The 23,713-nt window shown below is 39.4% G+C and overlaps 1 protein-coding gene across 6 annotated transcripts in view; it reads right to left on the minus strand.

Moving 5' to 3' along the window:
- magi1b (membrane associated guanylate kinase, WW and PDZ domain containing 1b) overlaps positions 1-23,713 on the minus strand; it is a 462,351-nt gene that overhangs the window by 78,411 nt on the left and 360,227 nt on the right. For 5 of the 6 annotated variants that reach the window (XM_043708283.2, XM_087994417.1, XM_043708281.2 and 2 more), the window contains 4 exons: positions 17,021-17,224; positions 8,283-8,487; positions 2,002-2,084; positions 290-325 (listed from right to left, as the gene is read on the minus strand). In XM_043708283.2, the coding sequence (XP_043564218.2) occupies positions 290-325; positions 2,002-2,084; positions 8,283-8,487; positions 17,021-17,224 (528 nt within the window). The remainder of the gene's footprint in view (positions 1-289; positions 326-2,001; positions 2,085-8,282; positions 8,488-17,020; positions 17,225-23,713) is intronic. The other variant, XM_043708285.2, reaches the window with a different exon arrangement.

The following is a 23,713-nucleotide window of genomic DNA, read 5'->3' on the forward strand; positions in this document are numbered from 1 at the left end:
GACATTTTTATGTCATACCCTTAGAGTGATCTCATCAACCACAGTAACCACATATTGCAAGTTGTATTGTGTTGGATCAATATCCATCGATTACAGAAAGGTCTAAAATTACATTCTGTAATTGCTTTGCATTAAGCACAGAGCTTCAATTATGCTCAAACCATAAGTCAAGTAACTGCAGGACTGAATTGTTTTCATCACAACAGTACTTAAAATAGAGAAAGCTTAAGAACGTGTGAATATTTGTTGAAAGTTGAATTACTACACATCATGCTGTACGGCGAGTTACCTATTTCACTGTCCAGTTCCTCTGTGTGTACCCCTTCTTCTCCAAGGCAAATGCACCCAGCAAGGACAGAAGAAAGTAACAGAAAAGAATTTAGCTAAAATCAAAGTGAAACCAACAAGCAAAGACCCCATCCCCAACAGCAATAGTTCCACCCAGGCAATTAAGAAAATAAACAGAGAAACACAAAAGCAATCCATAAATCCCAGACTTCCTGAAGAAACATTCAGCACACTACACCATTAAATTGCTATGTCCATTTCTGGTTGCCCAACTCGAGAAACTTAAGAAACAGTCACATAACATTATAAAAACACTATTTTTTATTATACTATTCTTTCAATCATTTGAAGAAAATGTTATACCACAATTTTGTTTTTAGCTTAGGTAAGCAAATACAAAAAAAACTTGCAAAACCAAGGTGAACCTTGCAAATAAGGGCAAGTTACCAAATGGAAAGAGCAATAAAATACGGCAGCTTTAAAATAACTGTAAAGTACAGACATAATCCAAGAAACAAATTCCAAGAGAAAATGCCGAAGAATATGACCTAGATGATATACATATATTATTTCATGCTGTTTTATTTTCAAAGTCATTAAGTCACTCAAAAGTCAGGAATTCATTTACTTACATTTACATAGCATACGTCATGACCTGAGGATGTCACAAACAGCTTTAAAGACAATGAAGTATTTTTGAACTGGAGTCACTATTTAAGTGTAGGAAACATGGCAGCAAGTAATAATGGCCAGATAATGTTGCTGTGATAAGTAACTGAGTGTTAAATATCAGCCAGAAAACTATGGAGATTGTTCTTCTTCAGAATAATGTTATGGGGTATTTTACATAGATGTGGGAAGGTAGTCGGGCCCTCTGTTTAATTTCTCAAACAAAAGAATACATCTCTGGAGCACAATATTCCCTCAGTTTAGGTGCCAGCCTAGAGTTTTGATAACAGGACATGAACCAACAATCTTCTCACTCACAGTCAAGAGTTCTATCATCTGAGCAGAGGCTTACATGCAACTACAGTCAATAGTTTCAATAAAGAGATTTTTAAAAAGTCACTTTGATTAGGTCAGTAATGATTGAAGATCAATAAAGTTTCAAATTATTTGGGTTACAGTAGGTAAGTAAGTTTCCAGAACATTCCCATCTATTTTCTGAGAACACTGACTGGTTTTAGAAGTGATGAGTGGGTTGGTAGTGGAAAGTGCAGCAGGTCAGGCAGCATCCAAGGAGCAGGAGAATCGACGTTTCAGGCATGAGCCCTTCTTCAGGAAGGCTCATGCCCGAAACGTCGATTCTCCTGCTCCTTGGATGCTGCCTGACCTGCTGCGCTTTTCCAGCAACACATTTTCAGCTCTGATCTCCAGCTTCTGCAGTCCTCACTTTCTCCTAGTGGGTTGGTAGTGCCAAGATATCTTTCTGAATAGCAGCAGAGATGAACATTGCAATTAAACACTTGGACTAGAAAACAAACTTCTAAACTAAAGGTACATCATCCACTTCATCATTAAAATATGCAACTTGAAGTGACATTGCATTATTATTTAAGTGAAGTAACTGATTATAGAGAGCAGTTAATTGAGTCCATTACTGGAGAGAGAGAAAAAAATTGAAACATGCTGTCTATCAGGAATCAACTACGTTTTATTGCAACATGTACATTTTTCTGACCAACGATTCTAGAATGATCACATTTCACTGACCATCATCTTCACATTCTTCGAGTGGTTTTGGCTGCTTGCTCAGGCACCTTGGATCAAGCCATGATGTAGTCTTAGTATTGTGGCTACAAAACATCAAAATATATTTAAGTATGCACACACATAACTCAAAATCCCTCAAGAGCTTTAAAGTATCAAGACCTGTGTCAGCAACTCCTGCTGATTATTATTTTTTAAAACAATTTATACATCTTTTTAAATTGGGTGAATCCAAAGAATGCAGAATACAATAGTAAAGTTTTATATCATAATATAAATTCTACAGTATAAAGAGATAAAATAATTTTAAGTAACGGTGGCTCGGTGGTTAGCACTGCTGCCTCAGCACCAGGGTCCCAGGTTCGATTCTAGCCTCAGGTGACTGTGTGGAGTTTGCACATTCTCCCCGTGTCTGCTTGGGTTTCCTCCGGGTGCTCTGGTTTCCTCCCACAGTCCAAAGATGTGCAGGTTAGGTGAATTGGCCATACTAAATTGCCCATAGTGCTAGGTGTATTAGTCAGAGGGAAATGGGTCTGGGTGGGTTACTCTTCAGAGGGTCAGTGTGGACTGGTTGGGCCGAAGGGCCTGTTTCTGAACTGTAGGGAATCTAATCTAATCCTCTAAGAGTAGCTTTCAGTCAAGCTCTACTATTTAAAGAGCATGCTTAATCTCAGGTCAGTTAACTGAATTTACCATGATTGCACAATTATATAAGTCCTATGGAAACATATAAACACTTGTAATACAACTTTTTTGATGCACTGACACCTATGGTAAGTTTTGACCTGGAAACAATACATTAAGGAAAGAAATGACATTTTTTTCCAAAAGCTCTGTGGATCATAATTGTTTTTACGAATGTTTGAAAATGACCTTTAACAGTTTGCATCAGTTTGCAAATCACTTTGATTTGCTTGGGAATAGGAAATACTAGTCTACAGGAGCTGGCAAGCTTGACCTAGAAGCAACACCAACTCTTGACCTAGGAGAAGTACCAAGAATGAAAGGTCAGAAATAATTATATCTGTGCCACATGATTTAAGACGTGCAGACACAAAAGCGGGGTGCAAACAGCTGAGCTGGAGCGTGAAGGGCTTGATGCAAGCACAAACAGAATGCAGACAGAGATGGAAAGAGGAACACAGATGTATCATGATGAAAATTAAATCATTTTCAGGAAGATATCAATTTATTTTGTTTAACTGAAATGAAGACAAAAGCTCTGGGGTGCGGGCTAAAAATGTCTAAAATGTAGAGAGCTGTCTCAATAGTCAGAGGCTTTAAATAGCTAGTTCCTTTCCCTGAACTGGCCAGCTTATTATTTACTGGTTGGTTGAAAAAGAACCATTGGGATAGGTATTACCTGAGGGAGAGAAGGTTGCAAAAGGGTGCTGTGCTGATGGTAATTGTGCCTGTGAAACTCAGAGATGAAAGCTGTTGTTGTATGGAGCTCCTGAACTAACCTGCATGAAGTAGATAAGGTGGTAGTGGTGGCATAAGGCTTGCCTGCCTTTAGCAGTCAGTGCATCGAGTATAAAAGTTGGCATAACATGTTATAACTGTGTAAGACATTGGTCAGACCACATTTGTAGTACTATGTGCAGTTCTGGTTATTGCATTATAGGAAGGGTATAGACGCTTTGGCGAGCGTGCAGATGAGGTTTACCAGAATGTTGGATGATTTGGAGTGTATTGGCTAAAACAAGAGGTTGGACAAACTTGGATCACTTTTGCTAAAGCATTGGAGATTGCAGGGTGGGGGAGCTGATAGAAATATATAAAACTATGACTGGCAAGGATAGGGTGGAAAGTTGGATTCTCTTTCCCAAGATGAAAATGTCAAATAATAGCTGACATAGGTTTAAGGTGAGGGGCAAGTTCAAAAGGTGATGTGAGAGGAAAATGTTTTTACACGGTGGATAGTAGGTGCCTGGAATGTGCTTTCAGGGGAGTTGGTAGTAGCAGATACTATAGCAAAGTTTAAGGGGCATTTAGGCAGGCACATGAACAAGCAAGGAATAGAAGGTATGGATCATGTGAGGCAGCTGGGATTAGGTTAGAATAGTGTCAAGGTCAGCACAGACATGGTGGGTTGAAGGACCTGTTCCACAGAACAGCACACTTCTGTCACCATGCCTTACATGCTAGAGAAACCACTTGATAGTTTCTTTATTGTATCAACTATTTAAAATAAAGTTCACCTTTTTGTTTGAAGAATTCATGATTAATTTGCATTAGTTCTTTGTATTAAAGTTTCAAAGCATGGACAGTTGTTGGTAATTTCTTGATGCTCATTTGGTAAATTCGGTCATTTTGTTTTTGTTCGCTCAGAGTGTTAGTAACATATTATTCTTCTAAGGTGAAGAAAGCAGGGGGTTTGTTTTGAATTACTGCTGCAGAAAGAATAAGAAACACTTTGAAAAGAATTACAGCAGATTTTAAAAGAAGCCAAATAGAGCGGGAGAGAGAAGACAGATGGTAGTTACTGTCTGTTTACAACAGAAAAGCAAAATGAGTTCAAGGAGACAAGAATCTAACCAATGTTAACAGTAGCTTAAGAGAAAAATGATGTGAATGTCTTGTCAGAAGCTTAGCTCAGGGGCAACTGCTAAGATAAAGATGCAAATTGTCTAGTTTAATCTCAGGAAGATATCAGGACGAGGGATGTAGTCGGTGCCAAAAAGTAGTGAATGTGGCAGGATTGAAGACAACTGTTCACCTTTCCAATCTTTTATTTCGAAGAGAATTCCTCTGATTAAATGTTGGATTTTTGACAAATAGTCTGATTACTTAAAGGGAGAGATAATAAAAGAGGTGGGTGGTGTCGAGTCAGAGGGTCATCACAATCTATGTGGAAGGGCATGAAATATTTGAAGGGTGATAGTCACAAAAATCTGGGTGTACTGAGAGAAGGAATCAAAGTCTCCAGGTATGACAAGCATATAGGAAAGAAACTGGCGTATTGGTACAAGGGAGCTGATGTACAGGAATAAATGATTATTGTTATGATTGTACAGGACTTTGGTGAAACTACAACTGGAACACTGCACACAATTTTGGTTTCCATACTTGCACTGTAGCCAGTACAGTGGAGGTTCACTAGGTTGGCCGTCTAGTGACAGTGTTGTTTGATGATGATGATAAGCTGAGTAAATTGCATCTATATTCTCTGCAGTTCAGAAGAATGAGAGTTGATCTAATTGAATAATTTAAGATTATGAAAGGGCTGGACAGTGCAATTTTGTTTCCCTGGCAGGGGAATATAAATTAAGACATACATTTTTCAAATAAAGAGTCAATCATTTCGGAGTGAGATGAGAAATTTCTTCACTCAAAGACTTGTAGTTCTTTGGAGTCCTCTACTCCAGAGGATTGCTAATGCTCCATTGGATATATTTAAGGCTGAGATAAGAAGATTATTGGTCTATCAGGGAATCAAGTGACAGGAAGAGCAGATCAGAATGTGAAGTTGAAACTTGAGATTAGCTGTGATCATACTGAATGGCAGAGCAGGCTCTATGGGTTGTAGGATTTTTCTCCTGCATGTCTTATCTTCTTGTGAACCACCAGTCTCCAGGTTCAGAACCAAGACTGTCACTGAGTCAAACTTTTTCAGTTTCATTTCAAGTGAAGACAGTGTGAACTAACTGAAATAATAATGACTGAAACAGTGGAAAAACTAGGAATCCATCCAGTTTAAGCAATAAGATAAGAGTGAGACCAATCTGAATGTTTGTTTTTTGTTCGTACAAATTAGTAAAGCAGAGTGTGAAGAGAATTTCGCTGCAACTTAAGTTGATTTCGCAAGACAGTTGTATCAAATTTAGCAGTCAATAATGATGGCCCATCATTTATTTAAACTTTTTATTTTTCCACCCTTAAGACAATCCTACACTGTGCATTATCCATAAATTCCTCCTGTGCTTGCCATCCTACAATGGCTCACCGTCTAGCAAAAGGATTAACTATTTTAAACTTATGCTCAAATCCTGACATGATTTACTTTCCTTGAGCTCTGCCAACTTATCCCACCTTCTAAGAATTTTGCATTTTTCCAATTCTGGCGCTTGCATTCTAATTTCCTTTGCCCTCATCGTGGGAAGATGTGCCTTCTTACTGTAAACTTCTCTCTATTTCATGTTGTTCATTAAAATAAAAATTCTTTGACTAGACTTTTTATCACCTTCCGAATATCTCCACTATCAAATTTTCATAGGATTATAGAATACTTTTTTTCTCATAACATTGTTGTGAAGCACTCAGTCATAGTCATAGAGTGATAGAGACGTATAGCATAGAAACAGACCCTTCAGACCAACTCGTCCATACCGACCAGATATCCTAACCTAATTTAGTCCCATTGCCAGTAATTGGCCCATATCCCGCTATATCTTTCCTTTTCATATACCTATCCAGATTCCTTTTTAATGCTGTAATTGTACCAGCCTCCACCACTTCCTCTGGGAGCTCATTTCATAACGCACCACCCTCTGCGTGAAAACATTGCCCTCTTAGGTCCCTTTTGTATCTTTCCCCTCTCACCCTAAACCTATGCCCTCAAGTTCTGGACTCCCCCACCCCATGGAAAAGACCTTTTCTATTTATCCTATCTGTACCCCTCATGATTTTATAAACTTCTATAAAGTCATCCCTCAGCCTCTGACGCCCCAGCGAAAACAGCCCTAGCTTATTCAACTTCTCCCTATAGCTCAAGTCCTTCAATCCTGGCAACATCCTTGTAAATCTTTTCTGAAACTTTTTATGGGTGTCACAGTGGCACATTGGTTAGCACTGCTGCCTCACAGCGCCAGAGACCCGGGTTCAATTCCCGCCTCAGGCGACTGACTGTGTGGAGTTTGCACATTCTCCCCGTGTCTGCGTGGGTTTCCTCCGGGTGCTCCGGTTTCCTTCCACAGTCCAAAAATGTGCAGGTTAGGTGGATTGGCCATGCTAAATTGCCCGCAGTGTTAGGTGTAGGGGAATGGGTCTGGGTGGGTTGCTCTTTGGAGAGTCAGTGTGGACTTGTTGGGCCGAAGGGTCTATTTCCACACTGTAAGTAAGCTAATCTAATCAAATCAAATCAAAGTTTCACAACATCCTTCCAATAGGAAGGAGACCAGAATTGCACGCAATATTCCAATTGTGGCTGAAGCAATGTCCTATACAGCCTCAACATGACCTCCCAAGCCCTATAACCAATGCTCTGACCGATAAAGGAAAGCATACCAAACACCTTCTTCACTATTCTAGATACCTGCGACTCCACTTTCAAGGAACTATGAACCTGCACTCCAAGGTTGCTTTGTTCAGCAACACTCCCCACAACCTTACCATTAAGTGTACAAGTCCTGCTCTGATTTGCTTGTCCAAAATGCAGTACCTTGCATTTTTTTAAATTAAACTCCATCTGACATTCCTCAGCCCATTGGTCCATATGACGAAGATCCCATTGTACTCTGAGGTAACCTTCGCCGTCCACTACATCTCCAATTTTGGTGTCATCTGCAAACTTACTAACTATACCTCCAATGTTCACATCCAAATCATTTATAAATGACGAAAAGCAGTGGATCCTTGTGGCACTCCACTGGTCACAGGCCTCCAGTCTGAAGATCAACCCTCCACTACTGTCTGTCTTGTACCTTCGAGCCAGTTCTGTATTCAAATGGCTAGTTCTCACTGTATTCCATGAGATCTAACCTTTGCTATCCAGTCTCCTTGTTGAACGCTTTATCGAACTCCATATAGATCACATCTACCGCTCTGCCCTCATCAATCCTCTTTGTTACTTCTTCAAAAACTCAATCAAGTTCGTGAGATATGATTTCCGAATCAAAAAGCCATTCTGACTATCCCTAATCAGTCCTTACCTTTTCAAATACATGTAAATCCTGTCCACTTGGAAGCAATCTACCATATTAAAGACAATTTATAAATCCAAGTTGTTGTTGCTCAGGTGTTTAATTTCAAGGTGTCAGCCCTCCATCAAGGAATAAGAACATGTGAATTTTGGTACATCATCACTTTCAATTTTCTCAAACTGTAAGGCTGTCCACAATCTTTGAAATACAAACATTCTTATGCTAACATTTTTCCAAAGCAACACATCAAAACTATGACAATTGATATATCATTTTATGACCAATGCCAAGGTGCTTAATTCCTCCCCAAGTCACCAAAGAAGTACCAACCTTCAATGAATAAAATTTATAATTCTCCACAGCTTTATAGCCCACTGATTTTTAAAATACTAAACAAAGTTCCAATAAAAAAACTAAACTCACTCAATAAAGTAGACTTCCCCATTTTCAGTGAACGCCATTTCCAAGTTGTCAGGCAAAGGACCAAGATTGTCTGTTGTGAGACTAGAGCTCTGTATTGGTTGCTGAGGCAGCTCGGCACTCTGGATATTGGAGCTACTGAAGTTGTTATATTGAGGTGCCTCTTCTTTGGGGGCGTGAGTGTTTTGTTCGTCTTGCTCACTGGAATCTAAAAACAAGCTGAGTATTAATGTCAGAATAGAAAACACATTCTAACTGTTTAATTTCGAACTCTAAAATAGTTGAAGGTAAGGTGCCTGAGCACATAAATATTTAGCAGACCGAAAGGCAGTAAATCTTCATGTTTAAATATAAAACAGTAAAAAGACTGCATAATCCAAAGATGTGCAGGTCAGGTGAATTGACCATGCTAAATTGTCCATAATGCTAGGTGCACTAGTCAGAGGGAAATGGGTCTGGATGGGTTACTCTTCAGAGGGTCAGTGTGAACTGGTTGGGATGAAGAGCCTGTATCCACACTGTAGGGAATCTAATCTAATCCAAAATGATGTCTATGAACAAAGTCATCATCATTGAACTTACTCAACATTTTTCCATTTCCACTCAAGTCAGTTAACAAACATATTGACGACTGTATAATCACTTAAATGCATTGTTCTGGATTTTGATGTAGCTGCAATTGCAATGCCATCAACGTGCACTGGCATTACTCCACTGAGTTGACAGCAACTTCTTGAATTTGCACAGGTAAATGGGGAATTGCAGAATTGACTGTTAATGATTTCCTGTTTTTCCAGAGAACATACTGTTGAGGTTTCTCTAGATTTTAACTGATTGGAAATAACTGAACTGACTAGAGTTTTCCTATTATACTGTTAGTTTTGTTATAAAAAATCCTTAACCAAGTCACACCTTTTCACATGTGGGTTTCTTTTGACATAAGTATTGCATAATTATTGTTAAACAGTTTCATCGGACCTGAAAGAGCAATTCTATATTTGTTGAATATCATTTTTTTTCCCATTATGGTAAAATATTTTTCCTTATGGCGTTTTAGCTTCTACTTTAGTGCAATACTTATGTTTTCCATTCATTTATTGTTCTATTCATAAAACATCTTTAAAAATTAAAGCAAAAGGACTCAATGGATTTTACTTCCTGCTTCAGTGTCTTTGAGAATATTTCAATGTTGTCTGTTGCCTATCCTGTTTGATGAGATCAATGTTGCTGGGCACCTGGAAATGTCTCCCTGACTTGGAGACTGGAAATGAAGTGACATCAGGTGAGGTAAAGTCCATGCCTTTGAGATGTCCAGATCATGTACAGAGTCTTTTGTCAAGATCAATGGCACAAACTATAAATTTGCCGCCCGCTAACAATAAAATTTAGCTTATTAAACAAATCAGGTGTCTGAAGTTAATTCATAAAAGAATCTCCGTCATTAAAATTGATCCATAAATAGAGTTTTTGGTTAGACAGACTTTCCACAACTGTTATTTTGACCAGTGGTTGACAATTATGTGGCATTCAATAGTGTATCTGCATCTCCAAATTCAATTTTATGGTAAATTCTAATGATAAGTAATACATCACAGAAAATGTTCAAAACAACATAGAGCACTGAGGATAGTATCCTCCCTCCTGTTGAACAATAAAAAATACCTAGACCATCATTTTGAACAATAATTCTCACAGCAAAATGTACAACATGGGACTCAAATAAAAGATTATATGCAACACCTTCAATTTAAAAAAGTCATAATTCTCATCTTATTCACAAAAAAAATAATTGTGGATGTACTCTTTAATTTGGCCAGCAGTACTCACAGGGGATTTCCTGATTTACATATAGATACAATTGATTATTTTATTTTGTTGAAAGAGCACCATGGTGTACTGCAAAGCAGCTTTAGTGCCGAACGATTCTGTAACATACTGAAAATCTTGACAATTGAAAATGTTTATGAAAAGTTAAACAATCAGGGAAAGTGGCCTTTATAAATTACTGAAAAATGTGTATTGATGTAACAGCTTATCACCTTTCAGGCGAAATCTCAAAGCACTTCATATTACAGTGAATAACTTTAAAACGTAGTGTCATGTACACAAACATAGCAACCATTTTGCAAACAGTTGGATTCCAAAGTTAGCATGAAGTAAATGATTGACAAATCTATTATTTGTTTTCTTGCTTGAGGAACATAGGCTTCTCTGAGAACATAGAACATTACAGCGCAGAACAAGTCCTTCAGCCCTCAATGTTGTTCTGACCTATGAACTAATCTAAGCCCATCACCTTACACTATCCCATCATCATCCATGTGCTTATCCAAGGACTGTTTAAATGTCCCTAATGTGGCTGAGTTAACTACATTGGCAAGCAGGGCATTCCACGCCCCTACCACTCTCTGAGTAAAGAACCTGTCTCTAGCATCTGTCTTAAATCTATCACCCCTCAATTTGTAGCTATGCCCCCTCGTACAAGCAAATGTCATCATCCTAGGAAAAAGACTCTCACTGTCCACCCTATCTAATTCTCTGATCATCCTGTATGTCTCTATTAAATCGCCTCTTAGCCTTCTTCTCTCCAATGAGAACAGAGCCAACATAGAACATAGAACAATACAGCACAGAACAGGCCCTTCGGCCCACGATGTTATGCCAAACATTTGTCCTAGCTTAAGCACCCATCCATGTACCTATCCAATTGCTGCTTAAAGGTCACCAATGATTCTGACTCTGCTACTCCCACAGGCAGCGCATTCCATGCCCCCACCACTCTCTGGGTAAAGAACCTACCCTTGTCATCCCCCCTATACCTTCCACCCTTCACCTTAAATTTATGTCCCCTTGTAACACTCTGTTGTACTCGGGGAAAAAGTCTCTGACTGTCTACTCTATCTATTCCCCTGATCAACTTATAAACCTCTATCAAGTCACCCCTCATCCTTCGCCGTTCCAATGAGAAAAGGCCTAGCACTCTCAACCTATCCTCGTACGACCTATTCTCCATTCCAGGCAACATCCTGGTAAATCTTCTCTACACCCTCTCCAAAGCTTCCACATCTTTCCTAAAGTGAGGCGACCAGAACTGCACACAGTACTCCAAGTGTGGCCTTACCAAGGTCCTGTACAGCTGCAACATCACCTCACGATTCTTGAATTCAATCCCTCTGCTAATGAACGCTAATACACCATAGGCCTTCTTACCAGCTCTATCCACCTGAGTGGCAACTTTCAAAGAGCAATGAACATAGACCCCAAGATCCCTCTGCTCCTCCACCTTACTAAGAACCCTACCGTTAACCCTGTATTCCGCATTCTTATTTGTCCTTCCAAAATGGACAACCTCACACTTGACAGGGTTGAACTCCATCTGCCACTCCTCAGCCTAGCTCTGCATCATATCTAAGTCCCTTTGCAGCTGACAACAGCCCTCCTCACTATCCACAACTCCACCAATCTTCGTATCGTCTGCAAAAGTCCCTCAGCCTTTCCTCAAATGACCTTCGCTTCAGACCAGGCAACACCCTGGTAAGTCTCCTCTGCACCTTTTCCAATGCTTCCATATCCTTCCTGTAACGGGGTGACCAGAACTGCACACAATACTCCACGTGAGGCCACACTAGCATTTTGTATAGTTGCAGCATGACATCATGGCTCCGGAACTCAATCCCTCTACCAATGAAACCTAACACACCATACACCTTCTTAACAGCACTGTCAACTTGGGTGGCAACTTTCAAGGATCTATGTACATGGACTCCAAGATCCCTCTGCATATCCACACTACCAAGTACTCTGCCTTCCTGTTATTCTTCCCAAAGTGAATCATCTCACATTTATCTGCATTGAACTCCATTTGCCACCTCTCAGCCTAGTTGTGCAATTTATCCAAGTCTTCCTGTAACCTGCAACATTCTTCCACATTGTCCAGCATTCCACCGATTTTAGTATCGCCTGCAAATTTACTAAACCATCCACTAACACATGCGTCTAAGTTGTTTATAAAAATGACAAACAGCTACGGTCCCAAAACAGATCCTTGTGGCACGGGAGTAACCAGATTCCAGGCTGAATATTTTCCATCAATCATCACTCGAGCCTTCTCATAGACAGCCAGTTTCTAATCCAAATTGCTAAATCACCTTCAATCCTATACCTCCACGTTTTCTCCAGTAGCCTACCATGTGGAACCTTATCAAAGGCTTTACTGAAGTCATCTATACCACATCAACTGTCCTATCCTCATCCACATGCTTGGTCACATTCCCAAAAAACTCAATGAGGTTTGTGAGACACGACCTGCCTTTGACGAATCCATGTGGACTATTTCCAATCAAATTGTTGCTTGCTAGATTATTATAAATCCTATCTCTTATAATCCTTTCTAAATCTTTTCTTACAACAGATGTAAGGCTCACTCGTCTATAATTATCTGGGTTAACTCTACTGTCCTTCTTGAACAAGGGCACAACATTTGCAATCCTCCAGCCCTCTGGTACTGAACCTGTAGGCAATGATGATTCAAAGATCAAAGCCAAAGGCTCAGCCAACCCTTTCCTAGCTTCCCAGAGAATGCTCAGATAAATCCCATCCGGTCCAAGGGACTTATCTACTTTCACACCTTACTAACCTCAATCCTTTCAAGTCTAATAGCCCGTATCTCAGCTTTCTCCTCTACAATATTCTCTTTTTCACGAGTGAGAACAGATGAGAAATATTCCTTAGCACCTCTCTGATCTCCACAGGGTCCATACACAACTTCCCACTTCGGTCTTTCACAGGCCCTATTCCTACCTTTGTCATCCTTTTATTCCTCACGTATCTATGAAAAGCTTTGGGGTTCTCCTTTATTCTACCTGCTTATGTCCCCTCCTTGCTCTTCTTAACTCTATCTTTAAAATCCTTTCTAGCTACTCGGTAACTCTCCATCACCTCATCTGAACCATCTCGTCTCAACATTACATAAACTTCCTTCTTCTACTTAACAAGAGATAAAATTTCTTAGTAAACCACTGTTGCTTTACTTTATCACTTCCTCCTTGCCTGACAAGGACATACCTATCAAAGACACACAATATCTGTTCCTTAAACCAGCTCCACATTTTGATTGTCTCCATCCCCTGCATTTTGCTACCCCATTCTAGGCTTCCTAAGGCTTGCCTAATTGCATTATAATTGCCCTTCTCCCAACGATAACTCTTGCCCTGTGGCATGTACCTATCCCTTTCTATTGCTAAACTAAACGCAACCGAATTATGGTCACTCTCTCCAAAGTGCTCACCTGCAACTAAATCAAACATCTGGCCTGGTTCATTACCAAGCACCAGATCCAGTGTGGCCTTCCCTCTTGTCAGCCCTTCGATATACTGTGTCAGGAAATCCTCCTGCACACACTGGACAAAAAGTAATCCATCTGACATACTAGAGTTATAGCATTTCCAGTCAATGTTGGGGAAGTTAAAGTCCCCAGAATGACCACCCTGCTCCTTTCAATCCTGCCCAGGATCGATTTGCTAATCCTCTCCTCCACATCCCTGAAACTCTGCAGAGGCCTATAAAAAAACCCAGCAGTGTGACCTCTCCTATTTCTAACCTCAGCCCATAATACCTCAGTCGACAAGTCCTTGTCAAATGTTCTTTCAGACACTGGTATATAGTCCTTGACTAACAAGGCCACACCTCTCTCTCTTTTATCGCCTTCCCTGATCTTAATGAAAGATCTAAACCCTGCAACATCCATTCCTGACCTTGTTCTATCCATGTCTCAGTAAGGGCCACAACATCGAACTTCCAGGTCCCTATCCATACTGCAAGCTCACCTACCTTATTCCGGATATTCCTGGCATTGAAGTAGACATGTTTCAAATCAGCTTGCTGTCTGCCAGCACACTCCTGTGACCATGAAATCCTGTCCATGTCCTCCCTACTCTCATTCACCTGTGTACTGGAACTACATCACAGGTTCCCAACCCCCTGCTGAGCTAGCTTAAACTCACCTGAACAGCACTCGCAAATTTCCCACCCAGGATATTAGTACCCCTCTGGTTTTTTTTCCCCCTTCTAACAGTTACCCAGCTTTCTTCATGCCTAGGAGTAACTACTTTCCTGTAACTCTTATCTATCACAGCCTCTGCCTCCCAAATGATCTGAAGTTCATCCAGCTTCAGCTCCAGTTCTCTAACACTGTCTTGGAGGAACGAGAGTTGGGTGCACTTCCTGCAGATGTACTTGGATGGGACACTACTGGCATCCCTCACCTCAAACATCATGCAGGAGAAACATTCTTCTTGCTTCTTCAGATAATGTTACAGGATTTTAAACTTCAAATCAATTTGCTAGAACAGGCAGAAAAGTCCCCAGCTTGAAATATTATCTGAAGAATGGCAATGTGAAAACACAGCAATCACTTGATAATAGATGACTATTAGGCTGGGCTATAAATTTGCAATAGCTAACATTTATATGGACCATTTGACACAGGTTCTTCATAGGAACATTAACAAAGAAATAACCACCAAATCAATAAGGGAACAAATAGGAGGAGTGACCAAGATTTTGGTCAAAGAGCTTGATTTTAAGGTGGAATTCACGTGATGAATAATGGCAGAAATTTAAGGAAATAGTTCATGACTCACAACAAAGATATTATTCCAGTGAAGGAGGAGGATTCTGGGAAGGGGATAAACTAATCATCGTTAACCTAGAAAGTTAAGGATGGTGTGAAATTGAAAGAAAAATCAGATAATCTGGCAAAAAATAGTGATAAATCAAATATTGCAAAAGATATAAAAACAACAAAGATTACAAAAAAACAAGAGGGAGAATAAGATTTTGAAGTTAAATTAGGAAGTAATATTAAATTGGACAGTAAGAGCTTCTTTAAATATACGAAGATGAAGAATGAAGCTGAAGTCAACGCAAGTCCCTTAGAGATAAAATCTGGGGAAATGCTAATGGGGAACCAGGAAATGGCAAAGGATTTGAAGAAATACTTTGCATTAGTCATCAAGGGAGAAAACACTAACAACATTCCAAAAATACCAAAAATTAACAGGTAAAAGCGGGAGAGAAAATGAAAAAAAAAATCACTGGCGACCATGTATAACCACTGGTCAGAAAGGATCCTCTCTCTTTTGTCTTCAGGTTCCAGCAGATGTCCATGACCTCTGCAGAGAAACATCTGACCCCACTCAAGGCCACCTCATTGATCTCAGAGGACAAAAGTACCAAGGCCTTGGAGGAAGCATCAGCAGGACTGCCTCCATGCACTTTCTTAATGCTCAGATACTGACCCCAACTTGGTGGGTAAATGAGCATTAGAAAGTTTGGGAGCACCCCACTGCAATAGCTCCATAGCTGGCCTCAGAAGAAATACTCCAGGCCTTTGGCTCTGAGAACTGTGGAAGATTAGACACGTGCTCAGCTCAGGCAGGAGTTGACACTGTGATGTCAGCAACAGGGACTTCACCCACAAACACAGGGATATAGGAGGCAATAGTCCTCATGGCTCAGAGATTTCAGGAGTGCAGCCAGTCATGTGACCATTTGGTTGCTTCCACAAGCAGGTTGGTGGCTGCCATAGGGAGCCATGTCCAGTCCCCTCAGAGTCTGATGGAGAGGTGCATTTTATTGCCCTAGCCATTGGTCTTTAAGGAGGGTCTTAAAGGATGGGAGAGAGATATAATGAAGTGGTAGGGTTTAAATTGGGAATTTCAGACTATGGGGCATGAGTGACTGAAGGTAAAGTCACCAAGTCTATAGTGAAAGGAGAGGAGGTGCACAAGAACTTTGTGGAATGGAAGTTCACGGGGTTAGGGGGTTAAGGCTGGAGAAGGCTGTAGCAAGTTGGCGATACAATAAATAAATATGAGAATTTGAAATTTGAGATGCTGGTGGGAACAGGCTCTAGAGAGATATGTCCTTGGGACTTGGTGTGGGATCAGATTAAGATAGTGGAGTTTTGGAAAAAAGATATTTCACAGAAGTTGAAAGATGGACAGAAGGGCAATGGCATATTGAAGCACAAGGTGACGAAAGAATTTCAACACTGGATGAGATGAAGCAATGGCAGAGGTGATGATACTAAAGTAAAATTATGCGGTTGGTATAATGGAGAGAAAGTAGGATCAGGCATTCAGCTGAGGTATGAAGGGGCTATCAAGGTTGTCAGCAGTCTGATCGAGCCTGAATTGCTTCACAGGGAAGGGGTGAAACCACTGGAAATGGTGTAGAGTTGTGACAGGGGCCAAAAGTAAAAAGCCTTTTGGGATGTGTCAATTCTTAGTTACAGAAAATTGCGATTCGTATCAAATGGGGTGTCAAGCAAACAGTCCGACAGCATAGGGACAGTGGTGGAGCAGGGTATTACCATTAGAAGGCTGACCCTATGCCTACAGATGATTTTACCAAGAACTAGCTTATTGATGAGGGATCAAGGACAGAATCTATAATGAAAACTAACGAGGTAATGGTACAACTGCTAATCAGGAAGATAGCTTGAGCAGTAAGGAAAATACCAATCTGACAACTGTACACGGTTTTTCCTATTCTAAAACGCAGCATAAAGTTAGTTTTACATAATGTAGAGCTTGCTAAGACATAACGTTTTAGCAAATCATAAACTTATTTCTTCATTCCATCTTGTTTTAAATATGTGAAGTAAGCTTTTACATATTGAATTATGTTTGTAATCTTTTTTATTTGATGCTGAGATAACCTGATAGTTGACAGTTTACCTGTAAAACTGCTATTCATTTCAGGGTTTTCCTCATCATCTTCATTTTCCGGCTGCTCTATTCCAGCGTTTTGCATATCATTGTATGATTTGCTTCGTTTTGGAGTCAGCTTTGTGCCAGCCTGAGGACCTCGCAAAGAATCACTGGTAATTACTTCCCCACTGAGTGGCTGGCTTGGAGGTTTAGGTGTTCCATAATAGTTACCTAGGCAACAAGAACAAATTTACATGCTAAATTCAAAAATAGAAAACATTTGTTAAGAGCTGAACTTGCTTTTTTTTAACACTCTGAATAGTGTTGAAATAGTTATTCTTTCCTTCTTTTAATCAAAGGGACACCAACTTTGTCCACATAGATATTGATGGTGGTGCACATCCATTTGCTTTGCTGCTCACTTATTTAACATCTGTTTTTTTCTCTCTGGTTTAAAAAAAAACCTTACACTTCATTTATTCACAGAGTACTATTGATTGGATAGTGATGAAATGATGGTACTCACAATTAACCTTGAAGTAAGAGCCTACAAAGATCTAGCAATCTGTGCAAATAAACTTCCTCTTTCCTGACAGCAGTTTACATTTGCTGCCAAGTCAAGGAGCCATTTTAGAGCTTGCCACAAAGTTGATTTATATTGACCATCTTCAGACTTTTGTTTGAAAGAAAACTGTAAATGAGCAAGAGGATTGTCTTAAAATGGCTGAAGTCACGTGATCTATCCAAGTGACTAATTTTCCTGAAAATTTTGAAGTGGTTTAATAGGAGACTTTCTGGGCACTTCCTCTCCAGAACTTAATGTTTGTTGTTAATGGAACTTTTTGCTAAATCTATAAACAACAAACCACCAGACATCTTGACTGCAGGAACTACCAAGGAGAAAGGAGGTCTACTAAAACTCACCATGCAAGAGGGGGCTGACAACCTGACCTAGCTGTTTCAATGGCATTTTGACATCTTTGACCATGAGGGTTCAAAACTCTTTATTAATAAGGACAGTGCCTACTTTGTGTCAATAGCCAGTTATCACATGTCAACAACTCCTTTTTGAAAGGCTATGGTAAATTTGTGTTTTTGTTACAGAGGTTAGAATCATTAAGATATTCTGCAGTATAGAACAATAATAACAGCTCTTTTATAAGCTTTTTATCTGAAGGCTCACACCATACCACTGTTATATTTTGGAATACATCACAGAGATAGACATCTAAAAATAAAAAGAAAATTCAAGTACCATCGAACCCATTCTGGAAAAGGACAGATTACAATTTAAAAGAGACTATCTACAGAAAAACAACTGGCATCAGCTTAAAAGGCATGAGAATTTCAGACACACTGAAGGAGTGCCTTTTCTTTTCCTCTTATAGAAATTATAACTTCCGCAACTCCCCTTCTCAACCTATAACTTGTTCTGTCTTTACATACAGAGGCTTGTGTGTGTCTATCTGTATACATGTATGTCACAGAATTTTGGACTAGTTCTACCTTTTTCATAAGTTTTATATTTTACTTGTGTGAGTTTAGCAATAAAATTAAATCATATTTTCGTAACCCAGGACATCTAGCTGGTATATTTCTTCATATAGCTTTACCTATAGCTTTATCCTGAACATTACCTGGTCAAGTACACAGTGAATTGATAATTAACATCATTTTAAAAATTGAATCTGAGATAGGCAATCTCAGGAGTGAAAACAAAAAGGAATTTATTTACCGTCTGGACTTGAATATATCAGCATGTAGCAGCAGCAAGCATTGCAGAACTTGTTTGTGAGAAAATCACAGACATTTTCAAACTGAGTTTCTACAACAAAAACTGGAAGGTTTTGTTTTCATTCAAAACTGACCTCACACCTAGTATGGCAGAGTGTGGAAAGTGTTCAACATAACTTATTCTACAAATATCAAGGAAAGTATTCAGACCCCTAATTGAAAAAAAAACTGTAATTGCACTGAATGCAAGTAGATGGTTTTGGATGGAAACAAAAATTCAACAGACCAGAGAATGAGTTTTACAGCTCCCAAATTAGACACCAATTGTAATTGTTACTGCACATCAGCAACAAATCTCTTCAATGATAAACTCCAGATGTGATGTCACCAATGCTTAACTTTGAATGTTTTCTATATAGATCTATCATACCCTGAGTCATTCTGAATATTCATTATCAAATTAATGATAATTGTAAGTGGTCTACAGTTTTAAAACAATGGACATATTGTGGGCAACTTTCAAACTTGGCTCACTGCTTGGCAGTAAACGTGCAGAGAAGATCAATGGGGAAAAAGTTGGGTGGCTTCTGTAGCATGTAGCTGTCAATTTATTGTTAAATAGTAAGGGGTGAACATTATTCATTGTATATTGCCCACGAGTTGCATCCAATTAAATTTTCACTTCCTCTCCTGAGGTTCCAGTAAAGCTCATGTGCTGTGCTGATACAGCTAGCTCTTGGCATCACTGGCCTTGAATTGGGCACTTAACAAAGATTCCACAGCCAGAACAAACTGGGAAGGACAGCTGTGAAAAGACAGCACTGTGACAGGCCAGTGGTATCAAACAGAGGCTCTCAAATGAATTAATTTCACTGCAGATGGTAATGGGCATCAGTAAGTTCAAGAAATATCATAGTTCAAATGCCAAAGCCATTTGTCTATTGGTAATAGAAGCATCCATTGCAGCTGAATTGAGTAACATGAAATTCAAGGCTGGAAGTAGTGGCTTATGTTACAATGATGTTATCACTGGCGAATTCAGATTCCAGAGTGAAATCTGACATGGTAGGTCATATTTTGTTTTGCTTTATTTTAATGAGGTGGTCTTTAACATGCAATGCTGCATATTCAGTTTTAAAAATAAAAAAAGTTTAATGTGCAAAAAGATAAAATTGAATAACCCAAACTATTTATATACAATGCTGAAAATGTGTTGCTGGAAAAGCGCAGCAGGTTCCTGATTCCTGAAGAAGGGCTCATGCCCGAAACGTCGATTCTCCTGCTCCTTGGATGCTGCCTGACCTGCTGCGCTTTTCCAGCAACACATTTTCAGCTCTGATCTCCAGCATCTGCAGTCCTCACTTTCTCCTATTTATATACAATACTGATTTTGAAACACACACTAAAAAATACAATCCCATTAATGTCAACAGCATTCCATTACACTACACAAAGATCAGAGAGAAACTCCCTTCTCTATTCCACTTAAGGTTTGATTTGGCTGTGGCTTCAATCCCAGATGATGATCATCTGATAGCCTCTTTCTTGATTTGTCAGTATAAATTAGCTGAGACTTTCTCAGCTTCTAATAACTCCTTCAGGATTTAACCGAACACTTCTGGTCAGGAACCGTTAAACATCAAGGTTTCCTCTTTCTTAACAGACCTAAATTACCTCCCTTTCTCAAGAACAGTGAAGACATCTATGAAATGGCCCAAACTGAAATTAAAAAGCTTTCTTCCAAGTTATGGATATTTCCTTATGCCCAAAGACAAACTCCAGAATCTCTTATCTGGAAGTTCAATGCTTTATACTGTTTACTTTGTTAGCTCACAAATGTATACAAAACCTTATTACCCTATGCAGTCTCTCACCAAAATGGTGTTCTAAAAGGAATCACCATTGCCACAGAAATACTTACAAGTTAATCATTAAACCACTTCCAACATACACACCAAAACCCAGATGCCACAAGCTCAAATCCAAATGCTAAAATAAATGATTCTAAAATATAGATAAATCACATATCTTAGATCACAACTCCTCCCAAAGAAAAGTGATAATGTTTCTTCATGTTCATTACTCATTAGTTACAGTGGTAACTTATTGACACTAAATATACAATGAGTGACACAGCACACATATTTTACATTCGTTCATGGGCACCACATATTTCAATGTCCTTCAAATGTGTTCTTGATAAAGTATCTGCCAAAATATGTTTTCTCCCCCAGGGTCATGAACAATTTCACATTATACTGTTGGACAATTAAACTCCACCAAAGCATTCATAAGTTCTTGTCCCACATTTTTACCGAGTAAATCAAACGATTGTGGTCCATACCATCTATACCAGTTTCTCTCATGCTGCTTCTGATACATATCAGCAAAAGATTCAATGTCATCTTTTCGATTGTGGAATATTTTTTCTGACATGTGGACAGTCTTTTTTTGAAAAATAACTGACAGGTTGTACAACCCCATCTCATCATCTTGCAGTCAAACAGACCCCAAAGGCTCAATAGCTACTTTGAATGGTTTTGTATAATTCGGCGTGGCTAAAACTGATGCAATTTTAGCTTTCAAAAGCACTCTGACACCCTTCGGTAGTCACGTTTTCTGCCTTTTTCAACAAGTTTGTTTAAAGGAGCTAGAACAGTGAAGTTCAGCACAAACTTGTGATAAAATCCACTCATGCCATTATAACAACATTTCACATTTTGTCCTCTGCATGAGGAAATCCAAGACATTTTCATTTCACTCAGTGCTACTTTGTCTTGTCCCACATTGTTGCCCAAAATCAGTCACTTTTGCCTCAGCAAATTCCATTTTAGCCAGATTTATAAACAAATGGGCTTTTTGTCATCAATGAGTTCCATCGACTGATGTAAATATTCTTTTCAGCTTTGGCTAAAAACAATGAAATTGATGTAAAGGACAGTTACATCATCCCTCAATGACTTTTTTGGCTAATCATTGAACCTGTATTATTTTTCATTCTAAATGGCTTAACTGTGCATTGACAAAGTCCAGCCGGTGTCACAAAAGCCAATATTTCTTTTGTCCTGTGAGTCAACAGAGCTTGCCAATATTCTTTTAGCAAACTGATTTTAGTGACAAACTGCACATCCAATTTGTTCAATGCAGTCAACTGGTCTCATAATCGGATTCAATCTCATGTATGTTGATTGTGACATAATCAACATAAAATCTTTCTGAGCTACTCAGTTCTGACACAATCGAGCTTGAGCTATTATGATTCAGTTATGAACTTAAGTTCTTCCCTCACTTGCGCTTATCTCTCTGGACTGAGACTAGAAGGGCTTTTTTTTAAGGTAACACATTTCCCTCATTAACATTATGAACAGTCAAAACTTCTTTTTTCTAACCAATTTGCACAAATTACTTTATAAATCTGCAAAATCCTTTTTTGGTCACCTTGATTGTTTTATGAAAGATAAAATGCAACGCTGTCTACAATAACCAAATGAAGAGGGTTCCTGTGCCATACTCAAACACAGTAAGAGTGGCTGGTTAGATGCCTGGAAAGAACAAAAGAAAACTGACTCCTCAATAAGTCGAATGATTTGGAATGAGGAGGGAAATCTTCTGAACAGCTGGAAGGGATGGGAAAACCATTTGTGCTCCCACCTGAAGGATTGTCTGGAAGTGGAGACTGCCTCAGTGGTTCTGTGAATCCGGAACCTGTTAATCTTAATTTTAAGCTTAACCATCATGGCAAGGCTTGTGCTATCAGGTCTCAGCCAGTGTTTTTTGGGTTTTCTATAGGAATATGAAGTAGTACAAGATCACAGTCATAACCATTGTCACTGTTGTGGCAGGGTCAAATCTGTTCAAAGGAGAGAATCAATCACTTGGCAGACCTCATGAGATAACATCCAGATGCTTTGATGAAGTGCCTCAGAATAATCAGCTTTGCATTAATTCAAAAATGAGAACCCAAAGTGAAACTGAACAAGCAATTGAGCTTGGACTCTGAGGGGGGAGGTGATGGCCTCATGGTATTATAACTGGACTATTAATCCAGAGTCGAAGAGTGTGGTGCTGGAAAAGCACAGCCGACTATTACTGGACTATTAATCCAGAGACCTAAGTAATGTTCTGGGTATGCAGCTTCAAATTCCACCATGGCAGATTGGGGAATTTAAATTGAATTAAAACAAATCTAGAATTAAGAGTCAAAAAATGACCATGAAACTGTTGCTGATTTTTGGAAAAACCTACCTAGTTCACTAATGTCCTTTAGGGAAGGGAACTACTGTCCTGGTCTGGTTTACATATGACTCCAGACCCACAGCAATGTGTTTGATTTTAGATTGCCCTCTGGGTAATTAGGGATGAGCAATACATTATGGCCAAGGCACCAACACCACCTGATAAATACAAAAAAAAATTAAATAGATGTGTATTTTCTATTGAACCTCCGGAATGCATGAACCCAATCCTTTAAGCCCTGTGGAATTGGTGGTGGAGGCCAGTTGCCATCATATGATTTGTCAGGAGATAGAGGCTATGTTTTGTGCAGAGGTGTGGCAAGGTGGATTATTCAGAAATTTGGACAGCTATTGTACGTTGTGATCCATCACAGTCTATCCTTGCTGCAACTGTGGTAGGATCCACAATGATGGTCAATGGTCCTGTTTGATGCCCCGGGTAGATTCTGGACCACGAAATAGACTGGCTTTTGTTATATAAAACTCTGTTTTCTTAACTATGTGCACCATGAGTTGGTACCTATTGTTTCAAATGTCTCAGAGGCCCAATTACCTGATCGGTTCTCTAAACCGACCAAATTGCTCTTTTTGGAACTGCTGGAATGAGTCATTAGTTAAAACATTCAGACACAAGGATCATGGTTATGGCTCCAAAAGGGATGGTACCTGGAGAACAAGCATCCACTTTGTTTTGTTGTAAGTTCCGATTTCTTCTTAGAGTCATAGAGATGTACAGCATGGAAACAGACCC

This window comes from Chiloscyllium plagiosum, unplaced genomic scaffold, assembly GCF_037043375.1.
Source record: "Chiloscyllium plagiosum isolate Xiang-an unplaced genomic scaffold, Cpla_swu_hap1 HiC_scaffold_14, whole genome shotgun sequence".
Lineage (NCBI taxonomy): Eukaryota > Metazoa > Chordata > Chondrichthyes > Orectolobiformes > Hemiscylliidae > Chiloscyllium > Chiloscyllium plagiosum.